This window comes from Simochromis diagramma, unplaced genomic scaffold (genome assembly GCF_900408965.1).
Source record: "Simochromis diagramma unplaced genomic scaffold, fSimDia1.1 OVJJ01000320.1, whole genome shotgun sequence".
Classification (NCBI taxonomy): Eukaryota; Metazoa; Chordata; class Actinopteri; order Cichliformes; family Cichlidae; genus Simochromis; species Simochromis diagramma.
The window spans coordinates 8688740-8710570 of record NW_024386773.1 but is presented as its reverse complement, the minus strand read 5'-3'; the positions used below and the strand labels follow the sequence as shown (position 1 = coordinate 8710570).

Genomic DNA, 21831 nt, shown 5'->3' with positions numbered 1-21831 from the left:
TACCACCATCGGGCCTCTCTTGGCTTTTTGGAGGCTTGCACACAAATATGTCTTCACAGCATCTGTGCGGCTTGCGTTCCCAGAATCTTTCCCGCTGTTTTGCCAAAGAGCTAAGCAAATGAACATATGACGTGCCATAAATCCTACATCAGGCAAAAAGGGTTTTTGCATATAAACCCAGTCAAAACTTTATTTAGATGTTGAGTTTCTTTCTATGTTAGTTTCAGCATGCTAACATAATTAACCCTGTCATGCATGAATTATGACAACTTCAATCAGGATTTTTTTTTTCCTGAAGTATTTTTATTCATTTTTAGGCATGAAAAGATGAATCAAAATACTTAAGAAAAAATCCTGATTGAGGTTGTCATAATTGACAGGGTTAAATAACAATAATTACAATGAAACACGTCACACATCTATAGTAATATTAAACGACCAGTGGGTGGCAGGGTATGGAGTGACACATCAGTGTCCAATGTAGTGGTTTATGTGCAAGTATACCATCAACACTGACACAAATACAAGAAAACAGCCTTTGAATAGAGGTCCACTGTATTGACCACTATGTGTAAAAGGGTTAACAATGTCGTAAACCAGAAACTTACTAGATAAAACTGAAAAGGACCGTTAATTCTGAGAGGGAATGACCATATCTGGACAAAATTTTTAAATAAAGTTAATGGGATTTATACTCTAAATGTTTTTTGTTTGTTCTAAAGTTGATGTTGAATTATTCCTCTCTGGTCCAAATTAATTAGTTGGCCCACTTAAGGGACTTTCAACATCATTTGGTAGAAAGTATTCAGTTTGTCAATGTCTGATGCAATCTTTATGCATAGGGGGCTTGTGATCCTATGATTCATTATGAAATCCCCACTCCCTAAACAAACCAGTTATTCACTGCATCGCAAGAGTGAGGTCACCGGCAGTGATCGCAAGTCAGGCAGGGAGGCTTGGATCTCGTGATGAGGAAGAACAAGAGTTGACATTGTTCCAGAAGCTAATTGCCAGATCAAACAGGGTTGCTAGTCCATGAGCCACCCCAGGTGCTCTGAAAGCCTAATAAAAAAGGCGTTGGAGTGTGTTGCCAGCCTATTGTGAGAGTTAGAGTTGAACCCTCTCGACACTTAAGCAAGCAGGTCAAACATATCCGGTGGATTTGCACCATGTAGCGTTTTTTTTAGTCATGCTGGCTAAGTGAATTGTGTACTTTAAAGGATTTTTTTTTATTTCATAGAAGGATTAGATATCAACATGTTCTCATTGTCACAGTTAAGTGTTTGTGGGGGTTTTTGGCAGCTGTGGTTGTGCATATCTGGCGTGGATGACATGCAGCATTTTCGAAAGAGTATTTCCATAGAGCAGCCTGCATGCGAGTTCTGCAGAGCCTGAGCCTCCTGAATCCTCTTCAGAGACTGCTGTGTCTAATACTGAATGACGATTATACTCGTATGTCAGCAAATAAACCCTGCACAAAATGATGTGACTGGAGTTGCAATTTGAAGTGTGCGTGCATGCATCTTTGCGTGTGTGTGTGTGTGTGTGTGTGTGTGTGTGTGTGTGTGTGTGTGTGTGTGTGTGTGTTTAAATGCATCTTTTGGTGACGTAAAGATATTTCCAAAGTGTGGTTTTGGGTGTGTTACTTGCTTACACTGGCACATCTTGTTGCTCTCCCAGTCTGCAAAAGTGAAGTCACTCTTTTGGCAGATACACTACATTTTAAGTCATATTTCCTCTTTTTTTTTTTTTTTTTTTTTTTTTCAAGCAGTGAACAAAACTATTCAGTTACTTTTCCTTATTTCGTCTGTTGACATTAAGTTTAAATGCTTTTGTGCTTATTGTTGATATAGTATGACTAAAGGTCCACTATCCTTTTTTTTTTTTTTTTGGCATAAATCAAGAATAGATATCTTAAAGAAATAGAAATCCTGTAGATAATAGAGGTTCCTCCTTTTGTTGCAATCTGGCAGCCATCCTAATTTATGCTATAGGATGTAATTACATATGTAAATGGGTATCACTTAACACATTAATAACACCTCCACTAGAACAATTCATGCACCACGTTAAGAGTATTGAACAGTGAGTGAAGAAGGGGGAGGGGAAGAACAAAGGAACCAGAGGAGATGGTGCGATAACGTGCTGTGTTAGAGGAAAATTGTGCCGGTTTAAAAAAAAGCCGCACATGATCTATTTTCCTCATTCTGTTGTATTTTACATATTCTGCTGAGACACAGCGAAGCATCTTTAAATGAAGGAAAAATGAGGGAAGGAGGAGGGAGGATGGGAGGGAAGGCGGAGGCGAGGGAGAGGCAGCAGAGAGCAAGGGGAGGAGGGTGCACTGTTGCGTCTTCCGCCGCTGTCATTCTGCTGCTGCGCGGTTCAGCGGCATGAGGGTGTGCTGAAGGGAGGACTGTGGAAAAAAGAGGAAAGGAGGACTGAAAGGAAGGAGAGAAAGGGAGCGCCTGGGCAGCACTGCAACAGCTGCAGCTGCAGCAGCCTGTCAGGAAGAAAAGGAGACAGAGGGAGACAGAGGAAGGAAAGGCTGCAGGATTGCTTTAAATGGACCATTTCTATATATAATTTTGCACAAAGAGAAGGAAGTGTAGAAGCCGGTTTTCTTCCTCCTGATGCTTTTTGATATGGTCTCATGCAGGAGGAATGCTTGGAAATAGTGTGAAAGACAGAGAAGGAGATTTAAAGATGGAAAGGACGGATAGCACAAAGGCATACGGCCAAGCAGATGGCAAAGGAGTTGGTATGGCAGCTAAGAGGGCCAAGTCTGGAGTGCCCCAGAGCACACAGAGGGGAGAACTAAAGGTTTACCGGGCAGGTAGCTCTGAGGGCAGGATACCAGTGCCCTCTAATCTCCGCAAACAGAGGTCTATGACAAACCTGGCTGTGCTCACTGACGCCGAGAAGAAGTTACACCTTTATGAGCCAAAGTGGTGTGATGACATGGCCAAGCCTGGAACAGGGCAGATCAAAACGGGCAAGCCAAAGACAGCAGGGGGTGGCAGCAGTGCTGGAGGGGGTGCCCCTCTCTCCCGAAACCTATCCAAATCTGAACACTCACTGTTCCAAGGCAAACCCAAGCCCTTTAGCCCTCTGGCTGCTCCCTCTGCCCTGAACAAGCAGAGCCGCATACCTCGTGGTCCTTACGCTGAAGTGAAGCCTTTGAGCAAAGCACCTGAGGATGGAAAATCAGATGATGAGATCCTGTCCAGCAAGGCAAAGGCCAATGGAAAGAAACCTGGAGCTGGAGCTGGAGGGGAATGCAGTGCCAAGGGTCAAGGAGAAGAAGGAGCAGACAAACCTTTCCTGAAAGTGGACCCAGAGCTGGTGGTGACAGTGCTGGGTGACCTGGAGCAGCTGCTCTTCAGTCAGATGTTAGGTGAGTACAGCCAAGAAGCCCTAATGCTTTTGCCACCACTGGGCTTCTCAAATACGATGTGCTATGAACCAAATCTGCAACACGCCCCCCTTTGAAACGGCCACCACACGGCACCTGCTTGCTGCTCCCGATCCACATTTCCCCTGAACGGATTTTACACAGCTCACCAACTGTGGGGTGGGGGAAGCACAAAGACATCTTCATGCTTGCAAAGCATGCTACTCTTATTTTATTGAATACAGGCACTGTTTAGCATTTTAACATGAAGCTGAAATGATTCTTATTCCTCTAGCATGCTACTCAGGTTTTTGTGCTTTGGTTTTGGGCGTGTGAAATATTTTCGCTTGCAGTCATAACATTGCTGCCTGATTGCATTAGGCCTGGGGGAGTTGTGGATTATTACCAACAGGCTGATCTCCTTCCGAAAGATTCTCATTTATGGCAACATGTGCAGATGCACTCGAGGGTCCATCAGCTTCTCCACATATGCTTCCAAAAACCAGAAATGGGAATAACAGCATGCCATATTAAGTTCCTTTTAGGCACAGAGACACACATTTAGCCTCCTCCCAGCTTCATTCATCTGCAGAGCACTGACAGACGGCTTCCACCCAGTGTACTACTACACTGCAAATGGCAAAGAAAATGTCTTTGTCTGTGGAGGTTGTAGGTCAGGTTTTGTATTGGGAAAGCTTTTATGATTAATACAGGTGTTGATTATAATATAGTGGTGATTATGATTCTGATGATTAGATGTTGTATTTGTTTATTTTCTAAATAGATAGCTTTGTATTTAATTGCAGGTGTGTTGTGTATCTAATTATAATCTAATTTGGATGCACTGAACATCAAATCTAATCGTGAGATGTATAAAATGGCATGTTGGAGTGTGTGTATTTCACAACTGTTAATCTTTGCTCTTATATACATTGACAGACAAGCAAGCATGTCTTCTTCCATTCAACTCAACATCATCATGTTTGCTGTTGCGTCTTAATGAACACATCTGTAATGATTCGATCTGTTATCCACGCTTCATTAGTATGTGGACATTTATCATTCATACTGGTTACACTTACATACTGCAGAGACCAGTGGGAACTTTATACTGTGCTGAATGTTATACATGTCAGCTGCTCGAATCCCTTTTGTGTAATTAACTGTGGAGCCACAACCAAAATTGCTAAGAGTTCTGGAGGTTCGGCGCCACACCCATATCTGCTTTATTAGCTTAAATTTGCAGCTCAGTGCTTGAGGCTGATATTTCTGTATTCCTCTGGCTCAAATGGAAGGCATTTTTGAAAAAGTTGTTTTATCATTTTAATGAACTGTGAAAAGAAAAATAGCCTTCCAGAAACAGGATACATGGAAACACGGAAAGACATTTAAGTTTTAGCATCGAAGAAGAATTAATAAGCAAGAAACTGAGAAAAAATATTTTCATGTTACAGTAGTAATGTCGTTGTTTTGGGTTGAAGACAGCAGTGTCAGAGTTGTAACAGAATGTTATGTTTTACCAGTTTACAGAACTTTTACAGTGAACATGCCTGTTACTGCAAATATTTCTTTTCATGTCTGCAGTACATTCAAAGCCTGGTTAATGTGCTCTGCATCAGCAGCATCTCTCGTTATGAGCTCCTTGAAAGGATGCATTTATTTATGAGTATAGTGGGTCTCTTTGTTTTCCAATAGGGCAAGAATGGTCATCTTAGTTAATAGGGTAATTTATTAATTTAACCATTTATGTTTGTGCAGGACACTGGAGCATTACTGTGCATACCACTTCCTCATCACAAGGCAAGGTTTCATGCACATGGATACATAAAAAAACTCCCTCCTCAGATCTAGAATAGCTTCGCAGAGCAGCAGAATTTGGAATAGAGCAGGAATAAATTAAAAAATCAGTTGCATTACATTATTTTCAAAGTAAAGCACATACAAGAAGTCCACAAAATAGTAGAGTAGTACAGACAGAAATACATCTGATAAAACCCATCTACCCTAGACAACATGGGGATGAACAAATCTCATTTTGTCATAATTGGAATCTGTCATGCCAGATCTTCAGAAATGAAGCAGTGGTCTATATCTATCACAGCGGATCTAGAGATTATGGTTATGTTTGCCTTTTTTGTTGAAGCTACAGAGGCACGCAAGTGTCAGAGAAGTTCACTTTTACACAGGTTATCATAAGGGTAACTTTTTAAAGGCCACATTATCATTCTCATTTTACTTCTTTTAAGGTGGTATTTCTAGTGTAATAGTGGGGAAACACTTGTTATCGCATACTTAGAAAGGAGTATTAGGGCCACAGTAAGAAAAACAAAAATTGTATTGATCATTTTGAGAATAAAGTAGAAATTTTGAGATCAAAGTTGCTGTTTCAAGACAAAATGCCACGGCTGCTATAGCCTCTAAAAAATGCTGTGTGTAGACAAATTGATCAGCTGTCATGTGATACAACGTCCATCCTATTTATTGCACGAGGGTGTAAGTGTTGGTATCCTTGCATCTGTCCATTGCCAGCTATTTCATTTTGTACAAAACTGCCAACTCTTCATGTTTGTGTGGTTTCTCCATCTGACCAGATGCAGCTTTCTGCACCATATTATCAGTGCCCTTATACTTATCACCACCACTAAAACTGATTCTGAAGTACGATTTCACAAACTCTACACAAGGCATGTAGAGGGTGTAGGAGCCGTGGCACTTTGTCTTGAAACAACAACTGTCATCTCAAAATTTTGACTTTCACAAAATAGGATTTAGACTTTTTTCTCAAAATATATTTTTGACTTTGGACTTTTCTCAAAACTTCTACTTTAATCTCAAAAAGATTAACATTTTTTTTTTCTTAATGTAGCCCCAATATTCTGTTGCACATACCTGTGTTTTATACATTTTTAATTGTTTTAAATGAAGAAGCAAAGACACTTTTCCTCTTACACAATATTTTTAAAAGGTAGGAACTAGAGATTATATGGTTATATGTATTTTCACCACTCCACAAAGATAGATTGTTTAACAATGACTGTTAATGTTAACCTCTCTCTTTTTTTTTTTTCCACCATTAGTCACAGTTCATGTTTTCTTAGAAAGATAAATATTTTCCAGTTGTCATCTACTACATCTGCCTTTGAAATAAGAAGGTTCATGTGAGCTGCAAAAAGATCCTGCCCTTCCTTTTTGCCCTAAAGCAAAAACCTTTTTTTCCTCTTTCTGTCAAGTTCTTATATTTCCATGTGAAATTTAACCCCCTGAACAGGCATAAAAGTGAAATGTGGAGGTTGAAGAAGACTGCAAGACCCTGCTGTTGTATTTCTTGGTGACTTGGTGCAACATGCGGTTCCTTTAATGTTAATCTACCAGTGTTTGTAAGGTTAATTACTGAGGACCTCTAGCTATTTTAGAATGAGTCTTTCCAAACTTTTATCTTTTCCTACATTGTGAGTATATGGAGTATCTCCTGAGATGTTGCATCATTCATAGGACTTTCCCATTTCAGATCTGCTTCAGCATTCTGTCTGAGTTTCCCTTTCTCCATCCAACTGCAATGCAGGGTACCACACCACTACTAAACAAGAACACAACACATAAATCTAATACTCACAGCAGATGTGATTCACATGGGCACTTTGTGTCTAGCATTCCTGCTGAAGTGTATCCCCCAGAATTAATCGCAAAGGAAATGAGAAGATTGAATAAGAATGCAATATGACAAAAAGATTCATTGCTCAGTGGACACCTCTGCTGATCTCATATATAGGACATTTTTGTGTTAGCATTGCAATTTCAAGGTATTAATCTTCTTTCTGATAATATCAAATATATTAAAACTATTTGGGGTCACGTGAAGCCTATGCTTTTCCCAGAGTATAGTGTTTAGAAGAAGGCCACTAGACTACAAACAGATAAAGAACTGAAGAACAGGATGTTGACTATATACCATTTTTATTTGAAATTCATGTCTAATCTGCTAGGAATCTCTCAAAGCAATGTTTTAGATTATAAACACTCAATGATTAGCAATTGTGCAAGAAGATGATTACATTTATGTAATAAAATGAAAAATAATGAGTGTTCAAAAGTGTCCAAAATGTTTTATTTTCTTTTGGCAATAGCAAGAACTGCTGAGTATCTTTTATATGGGGAACAATGGAGTGAATTCTTGGCTGACTTTAGCTGCAGTTTGTACTGTAGCATTCCAGCTGCACTGCAATCTTTACTCAAAAAAAGCTAACAGAGCCAGACAGTTTTCTGTCAGAATAGCACTAAAGATGAAATCAATATTTCATTCTGGACCAGCTCTTGTGTGCTTATAAATTAGTTGTTGTCCTTTTTTTGCAGTTAACATATGTAGCTACTGTATATTATAGTACCCTGAAGTACACACCATTCAGAAAGCTCACTGTTTTTTCAGAGTGGCATAGTAAACAAGGCTTTAGTTTGACTTGCAAAAATCACAATAGTGCATTTCAATGTGTAAACTCAAATTGAGGCTTAGAATTCACTGTCTGTGTGCTCTGCTGATTTAGTTCAATATCTACTTATGAGAAGAGCATATGATTTGTCTTTTGGTCCCCTGACATCCTCGCCTCTGCTTCAGCTTTTGCAGCTAATACAGTGAATATTAATTTCTTTCTGCCTGAGGGTTTTTGCCTCAACATTGCTGGGGAAAATCCCAACTTCCTGCATTTATGTGACAGGGGGTTTCTCTCGTTTGTTACAGCTACCACAACAGCGCTCCTAATTGTACTGTAATATTGATTTGACACGGTCACAACCCACTGACTCTATATTTTGCAGTGCACAGAGTATAGTCCAAATAAGCTGACCTTCACTGAAACTGTTCTGGCTGCAGTTCAGCTTATAGTTAGCTTTATTACATGAACCGAGTGACTCTGAGGTAATGCTCAGCAGATCAGAAAATCTCTAGAAAGAAAGTAAAAGCGATCCTGGTGTGGCATGAATCCCCCTGGCGGCAGGTCGAAGTCAATGGCAGCCTTCCAATGGTGCATTTTTAGGCTGTACCACATCAGTTCAGTGGGGGGGGGGGTAGAGCAGGGGTTGCCATGGTGAAGCTGCCTATGGAGTAACATTTGTCTGCTTAATGATGTGAACAAGCATGGGAGGTGTTCTTACACAGAGGATGCAGGTCACAGTAGTCCAAATACAAATAATAAAAGGAAGAACATGCATATGGAGATGACTCAACATTAAAAACTAAGCTCAGAACACCGTGTGTCTGGCTTTTATTGTGATCGTCTAAATGTTTTATGACCTTTGCTTCTGCATCATTCACCCACAGACCCCGAGTCCCAGAGGAAGCGGACTGTGCAGAATGTCCTTGACCTACGCCAGAATTTAGAAGATACAATGACAAGTCTGCGGGGCTCCCAGATGAGCCATAGGTAAGTAAAGTGTATATATACATGTATTGATAAAATTATGAGATAAATCCATTTATTAAAGTCAGTTTAAAGTGAAAAAAACACACTTAGACCCTGCTGGATTGATACATAACATAATCATGTGTAAGCAGTTGTATTGTGGCTGCTTACAGTGTTGCCACTTGGTAACAAGATAACAGAAAATTGGTTTATTGCACCAAGAAGGTAATCCTTGGTGGCATATATCTGCATGGTGTGCAGTTTTGAGGACAAAAGAAGAAGTGGCAGGCCTAAAAAACTATCTACAGCAGAGAAACAAAAAAAAAAAAACCTGAGATAAGACTTAGAGAGATTAGACTGACCTTCAGTTGATCCAGCGAGTGTTTGCTAAAGTGTTACCAAAAATCTTCTCAAGTTATTTTTCAGCAAGGGAAACAATGAGAAAGGGCTGAGGGATAACAAATTACACAAATACGAGACTGAAAATCAGTGGCAACAGGTCACATTGAGTGATGAAAACAAATGGGAGATTTTTAGTTCAAATCATTGTCAGTATGTACGGAGGAGGTCAGGGGAGAAATAAAACAGTCAGTGTCTACAGATAACTGTACAGATAATTGCATTTGTGTCATGGTTTAGTGCTGCATTTCACCCAAAGGTGTTGGTCTTATAAAATACCAGATTTTGATCCAGTATCATCTGGAAAGCATCTGATTAGAAATTGCTTCATTTTTCAACATGTCAGTGATCCTAAACACACTGCCAAAAAAATAAAAGCATAACTAAACAGAAAGATACAGTCATGAACTAGCCTCCCCAGAATCCAGACCTCAGCATTATTGACCTGTACAATCTGTTTTTGCCTTATGTGCTGCATTTCCATTTATGTTTCCACATGTTTAAAAAAAATGCTGCAGCCCTTCTTACCTTCCTTCTTCTTACATAATTTTAACACCAAACCCATTGCCTCTATATTTTAAAACTCTCTTGGATAAGTAATGTCTTATGTCTTATCTATAACAAAGATTTAGTTCTAAACACCCACATGTGCATCATGGCACTGATTACAAACTATTATAAACTACCTGCAAAATAATTGACAGAGTTAGAGACTAACAGATATGGAAAAGTTTAGCACTAATGTTTTCAGTTCTATCCATCCAGAGTCTATCCCAACTATCACAGGGCGATGCTATTCTGTCTTTTAGATGTTTAAAGAGGCTGTTTGGCTCATAAACTTAATCTTGTTTAGTGATGGCTGTTATTATACCAGAAAGTTGAGAAGTGCTGCTTTAAAGCTTTTTAGTTTTAATGTAATTGCTCTGCTCAACCTCTTTGAAACATGTTGTTTAACAAAGAGTTGTGATTATAGTAAATACTCATTTGTGTGATTGCACGCTAAATTTTTCTTAGGCAGCTATCAAAAGGACTTCAGTTAATCAATGACTGACCTGAGACTTTGTTAATGGCTGCTTGCAGGACCGTCCTGTAATTTTCATCATCATAGTATTTTAAAGTCACTGACAAATGCAGAAATTCTCAGCCTTCAGGTTGATGAATTATCCACGAAGAATGGATAAAAATACTTGCATGGTCGTGGGCACTGCAATATTTATTTGGGTGACTCGGTCCATCTAGTTATGTAATCGACAGACACAGTAGACGCTCCTAGCCATTTGGAGGACGTTTCTAATTCTGACCCACTTACAACAGAGAAAATTTTTATTAATATTTCCTGTGTGTGGTCCTGAAAAGCAGAGTCCTTGCTATCCTGGAATACTTCCTGGTACACAAAAGCAGTATATTGAAGAAACAGAGAGAAGAGAGAGAAATGCTATATGCAATGCAACACAGAGATAGCAATTTATCCGTCTTTTAGTCTTCTCCTAAGCAGCATCTTTTCTAGTTTTACTCCCTGAACTTGATACAACACAACTGGTGTATCTAGGTCAAGAGCGACTGAATGCCACTGTTGGTTTCTTTGAAGAGAAACTCAGAAGAAAAAAGAGAGAAGTTTTCTGGGTGTGCTGTGCACATCTGGAGTCTTTCTTTTATGTTTCTTTCGGGACAAGACTCTTAACCAGTTGCTTTGAACATGTTTGTAAACCACCCTGACCCTCTCCCTGTGTGTCCCTCTAGCTGTCTGGACAGCAGTAATGTGGGCTATGACAGCGATGAAACCAATGCTCGCAGCATATCCAGCCTATCCAACCGCTCATCACCTCTTTCCTGGCGCCACGGCCAGGCCAGCCCTCGTCTTCAAGCTGGCGATGCCCCATCCTCCACAGGTGGCGGATACCAGGGAAGTAAGAGTGGTTCCCAGTACACAGCCCATACAATGCCTGCTCGCTGCTCCAGTCGACTCAACAGCACGTCTCGTATTGAGCTCATAGAAAGCCTTGATGTTGATGATCCCGATCTCAAGTCTGGTTACCTGAGTGACACTGACCTTCTAGGGAAGAGCCTGCCAGATGATGATGATGACAACCTGGCTAACGGGTAAGAGCACTTAAAAAAATGAGAACACGAAGCAATAGTTTGCTGCAGATGGTGCATACTGGTTTGTCCTCCATCTTTTGACTTAAGGAAGGTCAATGAGAAGCTCAGCTGCATTTTAATAAGTAGGCACTCTTCTTGAAATGCTGGACATTACCTGATACTATCAGTCCTCATTTGCAAATGTGTGCATATTTTGCTGGTCAAAGAAAAAAAAACTTCATGAAGGAAACTTTTCACGTCGACATCATGAATTTCTCTTTGTTGCTGGAGCCTGATGTTGCTTGGCAGGCTTATCAGAGAGCTTTCATCAGCAATCTCTATAGACGTGTTTGGTATTTTCTTGCACTTTAAGGACTTCTCAAACTGCCCGAGACATTGTCTGAGCCTGTTTTTGCTGACCGTGTGGAAAGCTTCTTTTAACTTTTTCACTGAGGAGAGAAGTTATCTGGGGCTTTCTCAGTCACAAAGTAAACACTCCCTCATTTCTGGGGTGTTGGAATCTTGAAAAGAGACACAGTATAAACAAGTGCACTAAATAGCTCCGATGACATATGTAGAAAGCTGCACCTGTGCAGTTTTTTCGCTCATCTTCTCACTCACTTTCCATCTTCCATGATTCCCTCATCTCACATTCTTTATCTAATTCCCACTCACAACTTGACAGCTGACAGTGAGCGTGAGAGAGAGGGGAAGAATCCAGGACACTTCTCCAGTGTAGCAGCTTTATCACGGTTGCACATGCAGTGGGACTTAAGCTCTCTGGAGCACTCCAAAGGCCCTGCATGCCAGGTCACGTTCTTACTATGTGCACTAAGGAGACGAGAGGAAGTGAGGCACAGTTTAGATGAGTAGAAATTGGAGCATAGAAGAAGAAAATGCAAACTAGAACAGGGCTAAATGAAATGAAATTAACATGGAGAACTGGCTTCACAAGTAAAGATAGATGGTTAATTTGAAGGAGAGAGGTGAAAAAAGATCAAACAGCAGAAGGCTGATAAGGCCAGGATTAAGCGGGATTATGTCAAACGGGTCCATTCCTCACAGTAACATCCATGCACTAAAAAGTCCATTTAAATCTGCCCTGTATTTCTCCTTGTTTCTCGCTGCAGTAGCTCTGCTGGGGTGTTTCAAATTCATTAGAGAGGTGAGCGGAGAGCCTCACCTCTGCTTTTTGACACCGCAGGCAGCAAAGATGCTAATCATTTTATGTAACACTAGTTTTAGAATGCCTCATCATGCTCTCTGTTTTAGGCCACCAAAGTCAGCAATCCCTAGACATGCTTTCAAGGTGACTGGAAGAACTCTTGATGGAAAAAAACGGGTCCCCATAGAGCATTTTTACCATTTATACCCAAAGCATGCTATGGATATGCCTCCTGTTATGCGTAATAACAGGTCACTCAGTCTACAAAACATACCAGGAAACAGAAATATTTTGTGCTGTTTTCTCTCTAACCTGACTAACTTTCGTGCTTATACTGTAGTTGGAAGGTTGGAATCCTTCTGGTTTGGCTTGGACGTGACTGCAGGAATAATAGGGTGCTAGTGCTCTATATCAAGAATGAATTGTGCCACATAAACATACCAACACCCTTTGGTGTAGATAACAAGCTAATCCAGTTTCTGAAGCAGGCGCTGCAGCACATGCTCTAATTTATTTATTTATTAATTTTTTTACAGTATTCTCTGTGATGCATTTGCATTTACTCCACATCCCCTGTCACACACTTACAGTTCAGCTCATTGAGAAGCTACCAGCTCTTGAAAATAGATCAGGCTCCTCCCGCGTAACCATGGAAACCCACTGAAAATCGACTGTAAGGAGAGGTGCCATTTCTGCTCCCCTTTCAGTAAGGCCCCAGTTTTACATTTTCATAAAACGTATTGATCTGAAATGAGCACCCATACAATCAGCTAGATATGAATGGCACATTGAGAATGTCAAATCACTAATGCAGTTGTAGTATGCAATACTTAGATCATGTAAAGAAAATCCTGAAGGCTCAAGAGAAATGGGCTAGAAATGGAAAACTGAGTCAACTGTAAAAATTATAAAACAAAAGGCATGTTGTTAACAAGTCTAATGGTACTGCAGCACATTGGTCAAGGCGTAATGGATATTGATTAATCCACACCAGGGAGCACTGCTTACATAAGATGTTCACAAAGACCGTTATCACTGCTACGGTGTGTCTTCATCATCAATAACCTGATACATAAGTCAGTCTCCTCATCAGCTCCAGCCTTCTTCAGACAGGAGAAGTCTGAGAGAAAGCTGCAACATGTAACCTAATCATAAGCTGGTTTGTCTTAATTTAATTACAAAGAAAGGATACATACCCTGTCTAAAGACAAACAAGACGATCTGGGGATATACAGGTACAGTTCTGCTGCTTCCATTTGTCACCATTCTAATCTTAAGCCATCCAACAGTGCAGTGTACACCTACAGTTAATGAAATATTAATGACTTAACACTTCATAATCAATGTTTGTACACTGATATTGTACACTCTGTGGAACAAAGACAATCTAGCAGACTTTGCTGTGATGTAATCCATCGTTTTTGTCAAATCACTAATACAGAGGAGATGGAATGGCATTATTGAATTTCTGAGCCCTATAGGAACAATGAAGTCTAGCATCTCTAGCTCAGCAATCCAGTTTACTTCAATTTAATTAATTTAAATAACACCAAATTGCAACAACATTCACCCTAAAGTTCTTTATACTGTAACTTAAAGACCCTAAACGAATACAGAGGAAAATAAAAAACAGTCAGATGACTCCCTAGCAGTTGGTGACAGTGGGAAAGAAAAACTCCCTTTTAACAGGAAGAAACCTCCAGCAAAACCATGCTCAGGGAGGGGCACCCACCTGCCATGAAGACAGGAAAAAAAGACAGTAGAAGAAGAGAGCAAGAAACTAATAATAACTAATGATTAAATGCAGAATGGGGTATAAACACATGAAAAAATGTGAGTGAAGAAGAGACACTCAGAGTATCCTGGAAAAGTGAAGCATATCTTCTAATCATCCTCAGCTTCCTTGCTTTGTCATCTCAGTTAATAGTTTCAGGTGCTGTTTAAAACATCATGAGGTAATTTTATAAATTGCGGTCAAAAAGAATGATCAAGCAGGCTGAGCTTTAAAGAGGCCCTACCTTGTGATTTTGAAGTTACTACCATATGGACACGCATGCTCTCTGTGTTTCTTAGCCAAATCCACCCTCACTCGACGCCTCTGGTTTCAGAACACCAAGATGGCAATCCTGAAAGCACTTAGATCTTGTCTTCACCTCCTCTTCTCCATTAGGTATAGATAAAAGCACTGCATGAATGTGTGTGTGATTGCGCAAATGAGACTTTTGAGTGCTCAAAATTTAGTAGAGGTAAAGAAGTACCAGTCCATTTCCCATTTCTGCAAGTTTTCTTCTTGACTGTTCTCTCCTAAAAGGATGTTTACATTCAGTTACAACTAAAATTGCCATAATTACATACAGTGTAATAACAAAATTGTACATCATTTTCCATTTTGTCCTCAGTAGACTCGATGTCTGCTTGAAATGTTGGCTGGCAGTGAAGCTAACAAGAGTTTTTCTCATTTCACTAGGACAGCTCAGGAAGTGAGTTGCTGTGTTTCAGCTTACATTAGTGTGTTGAGCTGGCTTCTTATTTAGGCTTGACCACGTCAGGAATCATAAATGTTTCCTGCGGCTGCCTTCTTCACACCATATTGCCAGTTTTTAACCATCACTTATATGCTATCATCCCGTTAAAAGCCATATTTTGAGAGGCTGGTTTATGAGTGGACCAGTAATCACATTATATTGATGGCGGTTGTTTCCGTATCTGGTATTTACATTATGACTCCTGTTCAGCATTCAGTGTGATTTTTAGTGGTGTTGAGTTAGTTATGGTTGATGTTTTACAGACATTCAGCTGTAGTGTATGTAAGCATTCATGTAAGCAAGCTTTTCATGTCGAATACAGATGCTCATTAAAGAAATTACGTAATGGGATAAATAAAGCCTCATTTTTGTATTTTGTCAGAAGATAAACAGTTTGAAAACCTTAAACTGGAAGAGGAGAAAAGCAAATGGGTTTTAACCTTTCGACTGCTTTCAAATTATTTTTTTTCTTACAGTAGAGCAAAGGGCACTTAAATTCAATAATGAGCTACTGATAACCACAAGAATCTGAGGTCAGTTTTCTTTTTTTCTGTCTTTTTTTTTTTTTTCTTGACAAGGAAAGCTTTTTATGCCTTTCCTCAGTCTCTTAATATAAGAAATAGAAAATGTGAGATACCTCACCTCTAATAAAACGGAACCATAACATAACAGGAGACTCATTTTGAACTTTTGAAAAAAAAAAATAATTAAGTGCCAGTCGTTATTTGTTGCTCTTACACATACAGTTTTCTATATTAGCTTTGTTTTTTTCCAGGAATAGATAAGGAGGCTGTAAACACATTAAAATAAAATCAATACATCAAATGCAATGCGGCAAATACATCATCCAGCAGACACAGCCATCATTTGGAATCATAACTCAGTCAACCAGATTCGTTTTGATCTGTCTGCTGCTTGATGCTGGGCATGTACAGTTAGTTTATCAAAGCCTTTTCACTTAAAGCTTTGGTTTAGTAACAAGCAGTAAGCTCTTGAGTATTCAATGCTTTAAAGCTGTAACAGACTCAGGACACTGTTATTTCTGTGATTCATTTATTTTCCCTGCTTTAAGCCATTGCTGTTAACATTATCATAAGACTTGAATAAATAGTACATAAATGGTTTTATTAGCAAATGGGCAAATTTATCGAATGTTGTAACCTCATAAATAACACTATATCATTAGAGTTGCTTCACATACGGCGTCCTGAAATACGGCATCTGAAAACAAGAGTAACATAATAGTTTATCTCTTTCTGTTGTCCTGTGATAATGTCTTTCTTTATTACTGCTAGAGCAGAGCAGAGCCGAGAAAGGGGGCTGGTTCAGCAGCATCACCCTTCTGATCATGCGGCAACATGGCTCTGGATGTGCTGCCATGGCAACAGTCTTCCACTGACCCAGTGATGGGGCTGCCTTGTGTGTCAGTGTGATAGCTGCTGATTTGATGTATGTGTGGAGGATGTGTATGTGCATTCTGTGCTGGTTTGTTTGAGATATGGCGAGAAAGGGTGAACGAAATATGCAGAGAAAAAATGAGAGAATAATCGATAGACAACGAGAAGCTGATGTAAAGACAGCATGATAACCACCAGATTGTTTTATATCTGGCGTTTTTGGGGGACAGGTGCTTGTATGAAAGGGCATTGTTTATATTTCTGTTTGCATTATTGGATGATAACCGTGATTTACTATGAAAATAAATGTGGGGAACAATAATTTTAGCTTTTTCCCCCCTCTTTCGGACCTTTGGGCCCTTTTATATACTGAATATATGTCATTGCTATCTTTGCCTTGCTATATATTGTGGGATAAAAACACCATTTCCATGGTTAAAGGCTTGGCGTGTGTGAAAGTGAGTGCAGTTTTCTAATTTTTAAAACATTTCACAGCTTTATGGAAACTATGTGTGTCGGCAAGTACATTCTCTAATGCGCACAGGGTTTGCTGCAGTCCTCTGATCCTGGATAGATGCCCATGCTAGTCTGCATTCAATTTCCCTTTCCCGACTGGGCTGGACCTTTCTATTGTCACCAAGTGCTTCCTCAACAGTTGAGGCCTAACATGTTTTTTAAAACCCACTTAAACACATTTGCTCAAGAGTTGGTCTTTGGCTTTTCTATTCTGGTTCCCCACAGGCATTGCTGGTATTACAGTTTAGTGAGCTAGCACTTGGAGTTTGTCATTTATGGGCTAGAGCTCAATAAAAAGGGATTTGATTTTCTTGATTCTGTCTACTACACACATTTTTAAGCTAAGTTAATTTGAATTTGTTTCAAAATGGTTAACAGGGAGGCAATAATGGAAAAAAGCAATCTCCATTATACTGTCCTTTGTGTTACTGTTGAGTAGGACAGATAAATAGTGCACTCATTCTTCCAAAGTCAGCAGCTCGAACGCATCTGGGGTCAATATGGAGCTCGTTTGGTCACTAACATACTGACTCCCCCAACACCAGTGTACTTCCACCTTCACCATCGTCCTCAGCCATGTGAATAATGGACAATTATTGCAACACCCGGGGACGATGACTCATCCGTGTATCATGTCTGCGTGTGGTCGTCTGGGTGCACAGTTTGGATTCAGACGGTGTTTAAACTCTGCCCCAAGTGGAAAATGTGATACATCAACGTTTTTCCCCCCACAACGGTATGTTTAAAAACGGGAATCTTATGGCATTTGTTAATCTGTGATTCCCCACTATATTTTTTTTTTTTTTCAGAGTGGGAGTTGTCAGATTATCCGCTTTTGAATATGACTATTGAAGTCATATATTGGATTTGGTTCTGCTTCAACTCTCCTGGTACACAAGTTGCATTACTCAGACAGTAAGCAGTTCAAGATCAGAGTTAAGTGCCATATTAATAAGAAACTAAAAACAGAGTGCAGGACAACACAATGAAACAATACAATGTCATAATACCAGCACAGCACAGATTTCCACACTATCAGGCTGTAAATGTGGCACCAAGAGGACTGAAAGCCTCAGAATTAGGTGTGGCGTCTATATTGTTTGCCGTGTCTTTGAGGTGGAAGTCTCCTATGAGGTCGATGGAAATGGTACATTAATTTTCCAGTCCAATAATCCGACGACAAATACATTTTCTGGGGATCTGAAGAGATAGGTCAGCTGCAGTCTCTGAGACGGTCAGTGATGCATCCCAGGCCCATTTGCTTTACTGATGTGCCACTGCTCTGTGCCGAAGGCTGCCCAGTCCTATTTGCGTAGTTATGGTCAACCTCAATACAGATCAGAATTGGGGGCTGTGAAGATCTGAGATGCATAGCTTTTTCATCTGCAGTCTCTCTGAATGAATGATATTTAAGCAGACATAAATCAGTTTCCCACATTGTACTTCTGAGCTGAACGCACACAACAGAGGAATGTCGGCTCTTTCTCGCCATCAAAGCTCTCAAAATCAAAGTCCTGCTTTTTTTTCTAAATGCCAAGTGGTGCCTCATTTTAAAACACAGCTGCAGAGCATGTACATTAAACTGTAGCCATAGCAAGCACAGCTTGAAATCATTGTGCCTCCTGCTGGAAATCAAATGTCATTGCACCACATTGCTGGACTCACAGCTTTCATTCAGGTCTATTTCTATCAGTCTCTTTGACCATTACTGAGTTTACCTACTTGGATACAGCGCAGACTTATAATGAAAAGCTACCGTAATGCTTGTTTTCCCTCAGGGGGAAAATGCTTACATGAACTTTTATTATGACATCCACATTATTCAGTTTGCTACTAATTTGGATGCCAGTCTTTACTGATGAATTCAAACTGAAGAGACATCTCGCCACTGACAGAGATAGAACCTGTTCATTTCTCATCAGTTTTTAGTCTTGCACAATGCAACACACTTTACTGCACCAGAGAAATATGGAACAAATGATTTAGATCAAATATCACAACAGTAGAGGTCGAATCCTGAAAATGGTTTTCTGCCTCAGTAAAAAAACAAGGTGCTGTGTTTCTCTCAGATGGGTTTAATCTGCACTTTGAGTCTGTAAATACTTATGGTGGCATAATTACTCAATAACTTTCCATGTAAGCAAATGTACAAAAGATGTTTCTTACACATGCCATGTGGTTATCAGTGCCGGACAGCTGTTACTCTACAGCACAAACATGACTTCAAGGCTTTTTGGATGTCATCTTGTTTATTACCACTGTGGCCTGGCTGAGATAAACAGGAGATGTGAGTAACACACGTCTTTCTTGCACCGTAAACAGTTCAGATCATTTCACTATTTTAAGCAACAAAATAATCATCAGTGTTTAGCTATTTGAAAGTAAAGTTTAGAAGTAACCAACAGGTATTTAAACAAAATGTTTCATGTTGTATGTAAGCAAAACGCAAAGGGCCACAGTCTGAGAAGCTTCTCTATCTACTGAAAAGCTTCTTTTCAGTATATAGAGTCACGGATATGAAAAGAAGGAGACAGACAAAACAAGATTTTATCAGGTTTGAATCTCATTCTGCTAAAGATATTTTAAGGGATGCCTTTATGTCTGGGAGTCAGGCTGACGGCAGTATAGCTGTTTATTTTTCACAAAAAGTAAAACCACTGTCCTTTAAAATCCCATTCAAGCTGGCTCTGAAATATTCCCCAATGTGGAAAATCTTCTTTTTTTTTCTGCATGTCCTGTATATTTGTTTTTTCCACTTTTTGAAATTAGCAATGATTTATTGCCATGTTGCATATAAAGTGTCTTGCTACTGCATTTCAAATGTAAATGATTTTTGTTAGGCACACACTGAACTGATTTGTAACTGATGATGTGGACAGGGTGTGTGGGGCTTTCTTGGTCCACGGAGCTGTTACCTCCTGGAGAGGTTTACAGAGCTGAGATCTGGTGAGATCATCACCTCTGCCAATGAAAGGGGGAGGGAGGCCTTTCAAGGCTACCCATGCCTCAGTGGAGGTCCTTGTGTCATTGTGGGCTTGCGGTTGCACTCATAGTGATTCAAGCCTTACCTTGGAATGACTTTTTTCCAACTAGGCCTTAGAAGTTAAACATCTTTAGGGAAATTCATCATGATAATCTTCTCCTTAATGTAAAAAGAAGTCAAAGTATAGAAATATCTGTTTACATAGTCTTTTTAAATTCTTAGTCCTTTTGTAAGCATGTTTAAAAGATTTATTTCAGCTCTACGATTGACTTTGTTTGCACTGAAGTCAGTGGATATGAGTGATTCTGAAGTTTTATATGAACAATAAGCACCATTCAGCAGTTGTTGGATACTAGAGAAAAGAGGGACTCCAAAACAAATTTACACCAAGACACACTTAATATACATCAAGATCACCCTGATCTCATGACTAAAGTGGAAAATTTCCATTGGAACACGTCCTTGTAAATTAAACCAACTTTTTGGACGCAATCAATCAAAATTATACAAGGAGCTTGCACTATTGCATTATTTACAGCACCCCATGTTGCTAAAAGCAACCTCTCAAATCTCCCTTCTTGTTGTAGGCCTAGTGGCAGTGTATCTATAATATGTAGCTAAGCTCATTAGTATTAATGCTTCACGATATCGTTTATGCTGCCATAATGGGTAAGGTTCATGGCATCCATCAGAGGATTAAGAAAGTCTGCTCTCAGCCTTACTGCCAATTATAGTTGGTGTCTGTTCATTTTACTGCATTTGGAAGAGGGGGGGGGCACAATGAAATGCAAAAAAGGTGAATCATTTATTACTCTATGCAGTTAGGATTCGTGCATATTTAATGTATTTATTTTATTTAAAAAAACAAACTTTTTTTTGGCTTATGCAACAGATAAGAAATGTTTTGAGTCTGGTATTTAGTTGTTGTACAGCCACATGTACAATTGGTGAAAATCAATATTGCTATTATTATTATTGCTGTTGTTGTTGTTGTTATTAACACATTCCGATGCTTCTGATAATGATACAACAAAGTGAAAACTGTTTTTAAAAAGAACCTGTGCATCCATCCAGTGTTTATTAAAAAACAAAACCAAACAACCAACCAAACAAAAATGCTCACAGTAGGCTCTGCTTAAGTATAACCTGCTTTATCTGCCTTTATGACTCTAATGGGGATCCTAACTAACAAAATGAACATATTGATATATTCATTATGTTTGAAACTAACATAAACTCATCTGCACATCAGTGAAGGGTTTAGAGAGGCCATAGGTCAATGGACATTGGTGGTGGTTTTCCCACAGACTTGTAAAATCGGATTTTTTTTACAACCAGAAGCGTCGCCCCTGCTGGCCATTAAAGTTCAAAGCAATCGTGAACTGGGCTCCACTCTTCAGACCTTGCAGCTGTTTCCATCTTCTATAAACCCTCTCAGGTTTTGCTATGCGTACCTGATTTTTAAGATGTTCTTTATTATAGACATGAAAACTAAAATTCATATTTTAGAAGAAAAAAATGAGAACAGTACTTGGACTCATTGGGATAATCTTTTTTATGGTAATTAGCGCTTCAGGTGAAGCAGAAACATAAATCAAAGTATTCGGATTACATGGGGCGAAGTAAAGGATTACACCATAGGGAGTAATTGGAGTTGCCATGACTACCACTCCGCTCCACGGCAATTGGTCGTTGTCTCGCTGAGGACTGAGCAGCTATCGGGGTCTCTATGATCTCCTCGTTCGTTTTCTTTTTTTTTTGCCTTTATGGGAGGGGGTGTTGCTTGAATGCTGAGAGACACACTACTTTTCCTCTCGCTGAATGAGGGAGCAGGGGTCTTTGCTTGCGGAGTGACTCTGCGCTCACTCTAAAGCCGTACAAGTCACAAATGAGCGGGCGTGTTTTGGTCGGTAAAGTGCCACCGCTGCAGCCGGCGACACGAGCAAGGAGGACTTTCCTTTTAACTCCAAGGTAATGTAT

The 21831-nt window shown here is 39.7% G+C and overlaps 1 protein-coding gene across 12 annotated transcripts in view; it reads left to right on the top strand.

Moving 5' to 3' along the window:
• The window catches only part of nav1b (neuron navigator 1b), an 83193-nt gene that overhangs the window by 36064 nt on the left and 25298 nt on the right, over positions 1-21831 (top strand). For 8 of the 12 annotated variants that reach the window (XM_040006497.1, XM_040006520.1, XM_040006539.1 and 5 more), the window contains exons 4-5: positions 8706-8808; positions 10927-11286. In XM_040006497.1, the coding sequence (XP_039862431.1) occupies positions 8706-8808; positions 10927-11286 (463 nt within the window). Of the gene's footprint in view, positions 1-2365; positions 3398-8705; positions 8809-10926; positions 11287-20786; positions 21823-21831 lie in introns of those variants that run through there. The other 4 variants (XM_040006570.1, XM_040006561.1, XM_040006591.1 and 1 more) reach the window with 3 other exon arrangements.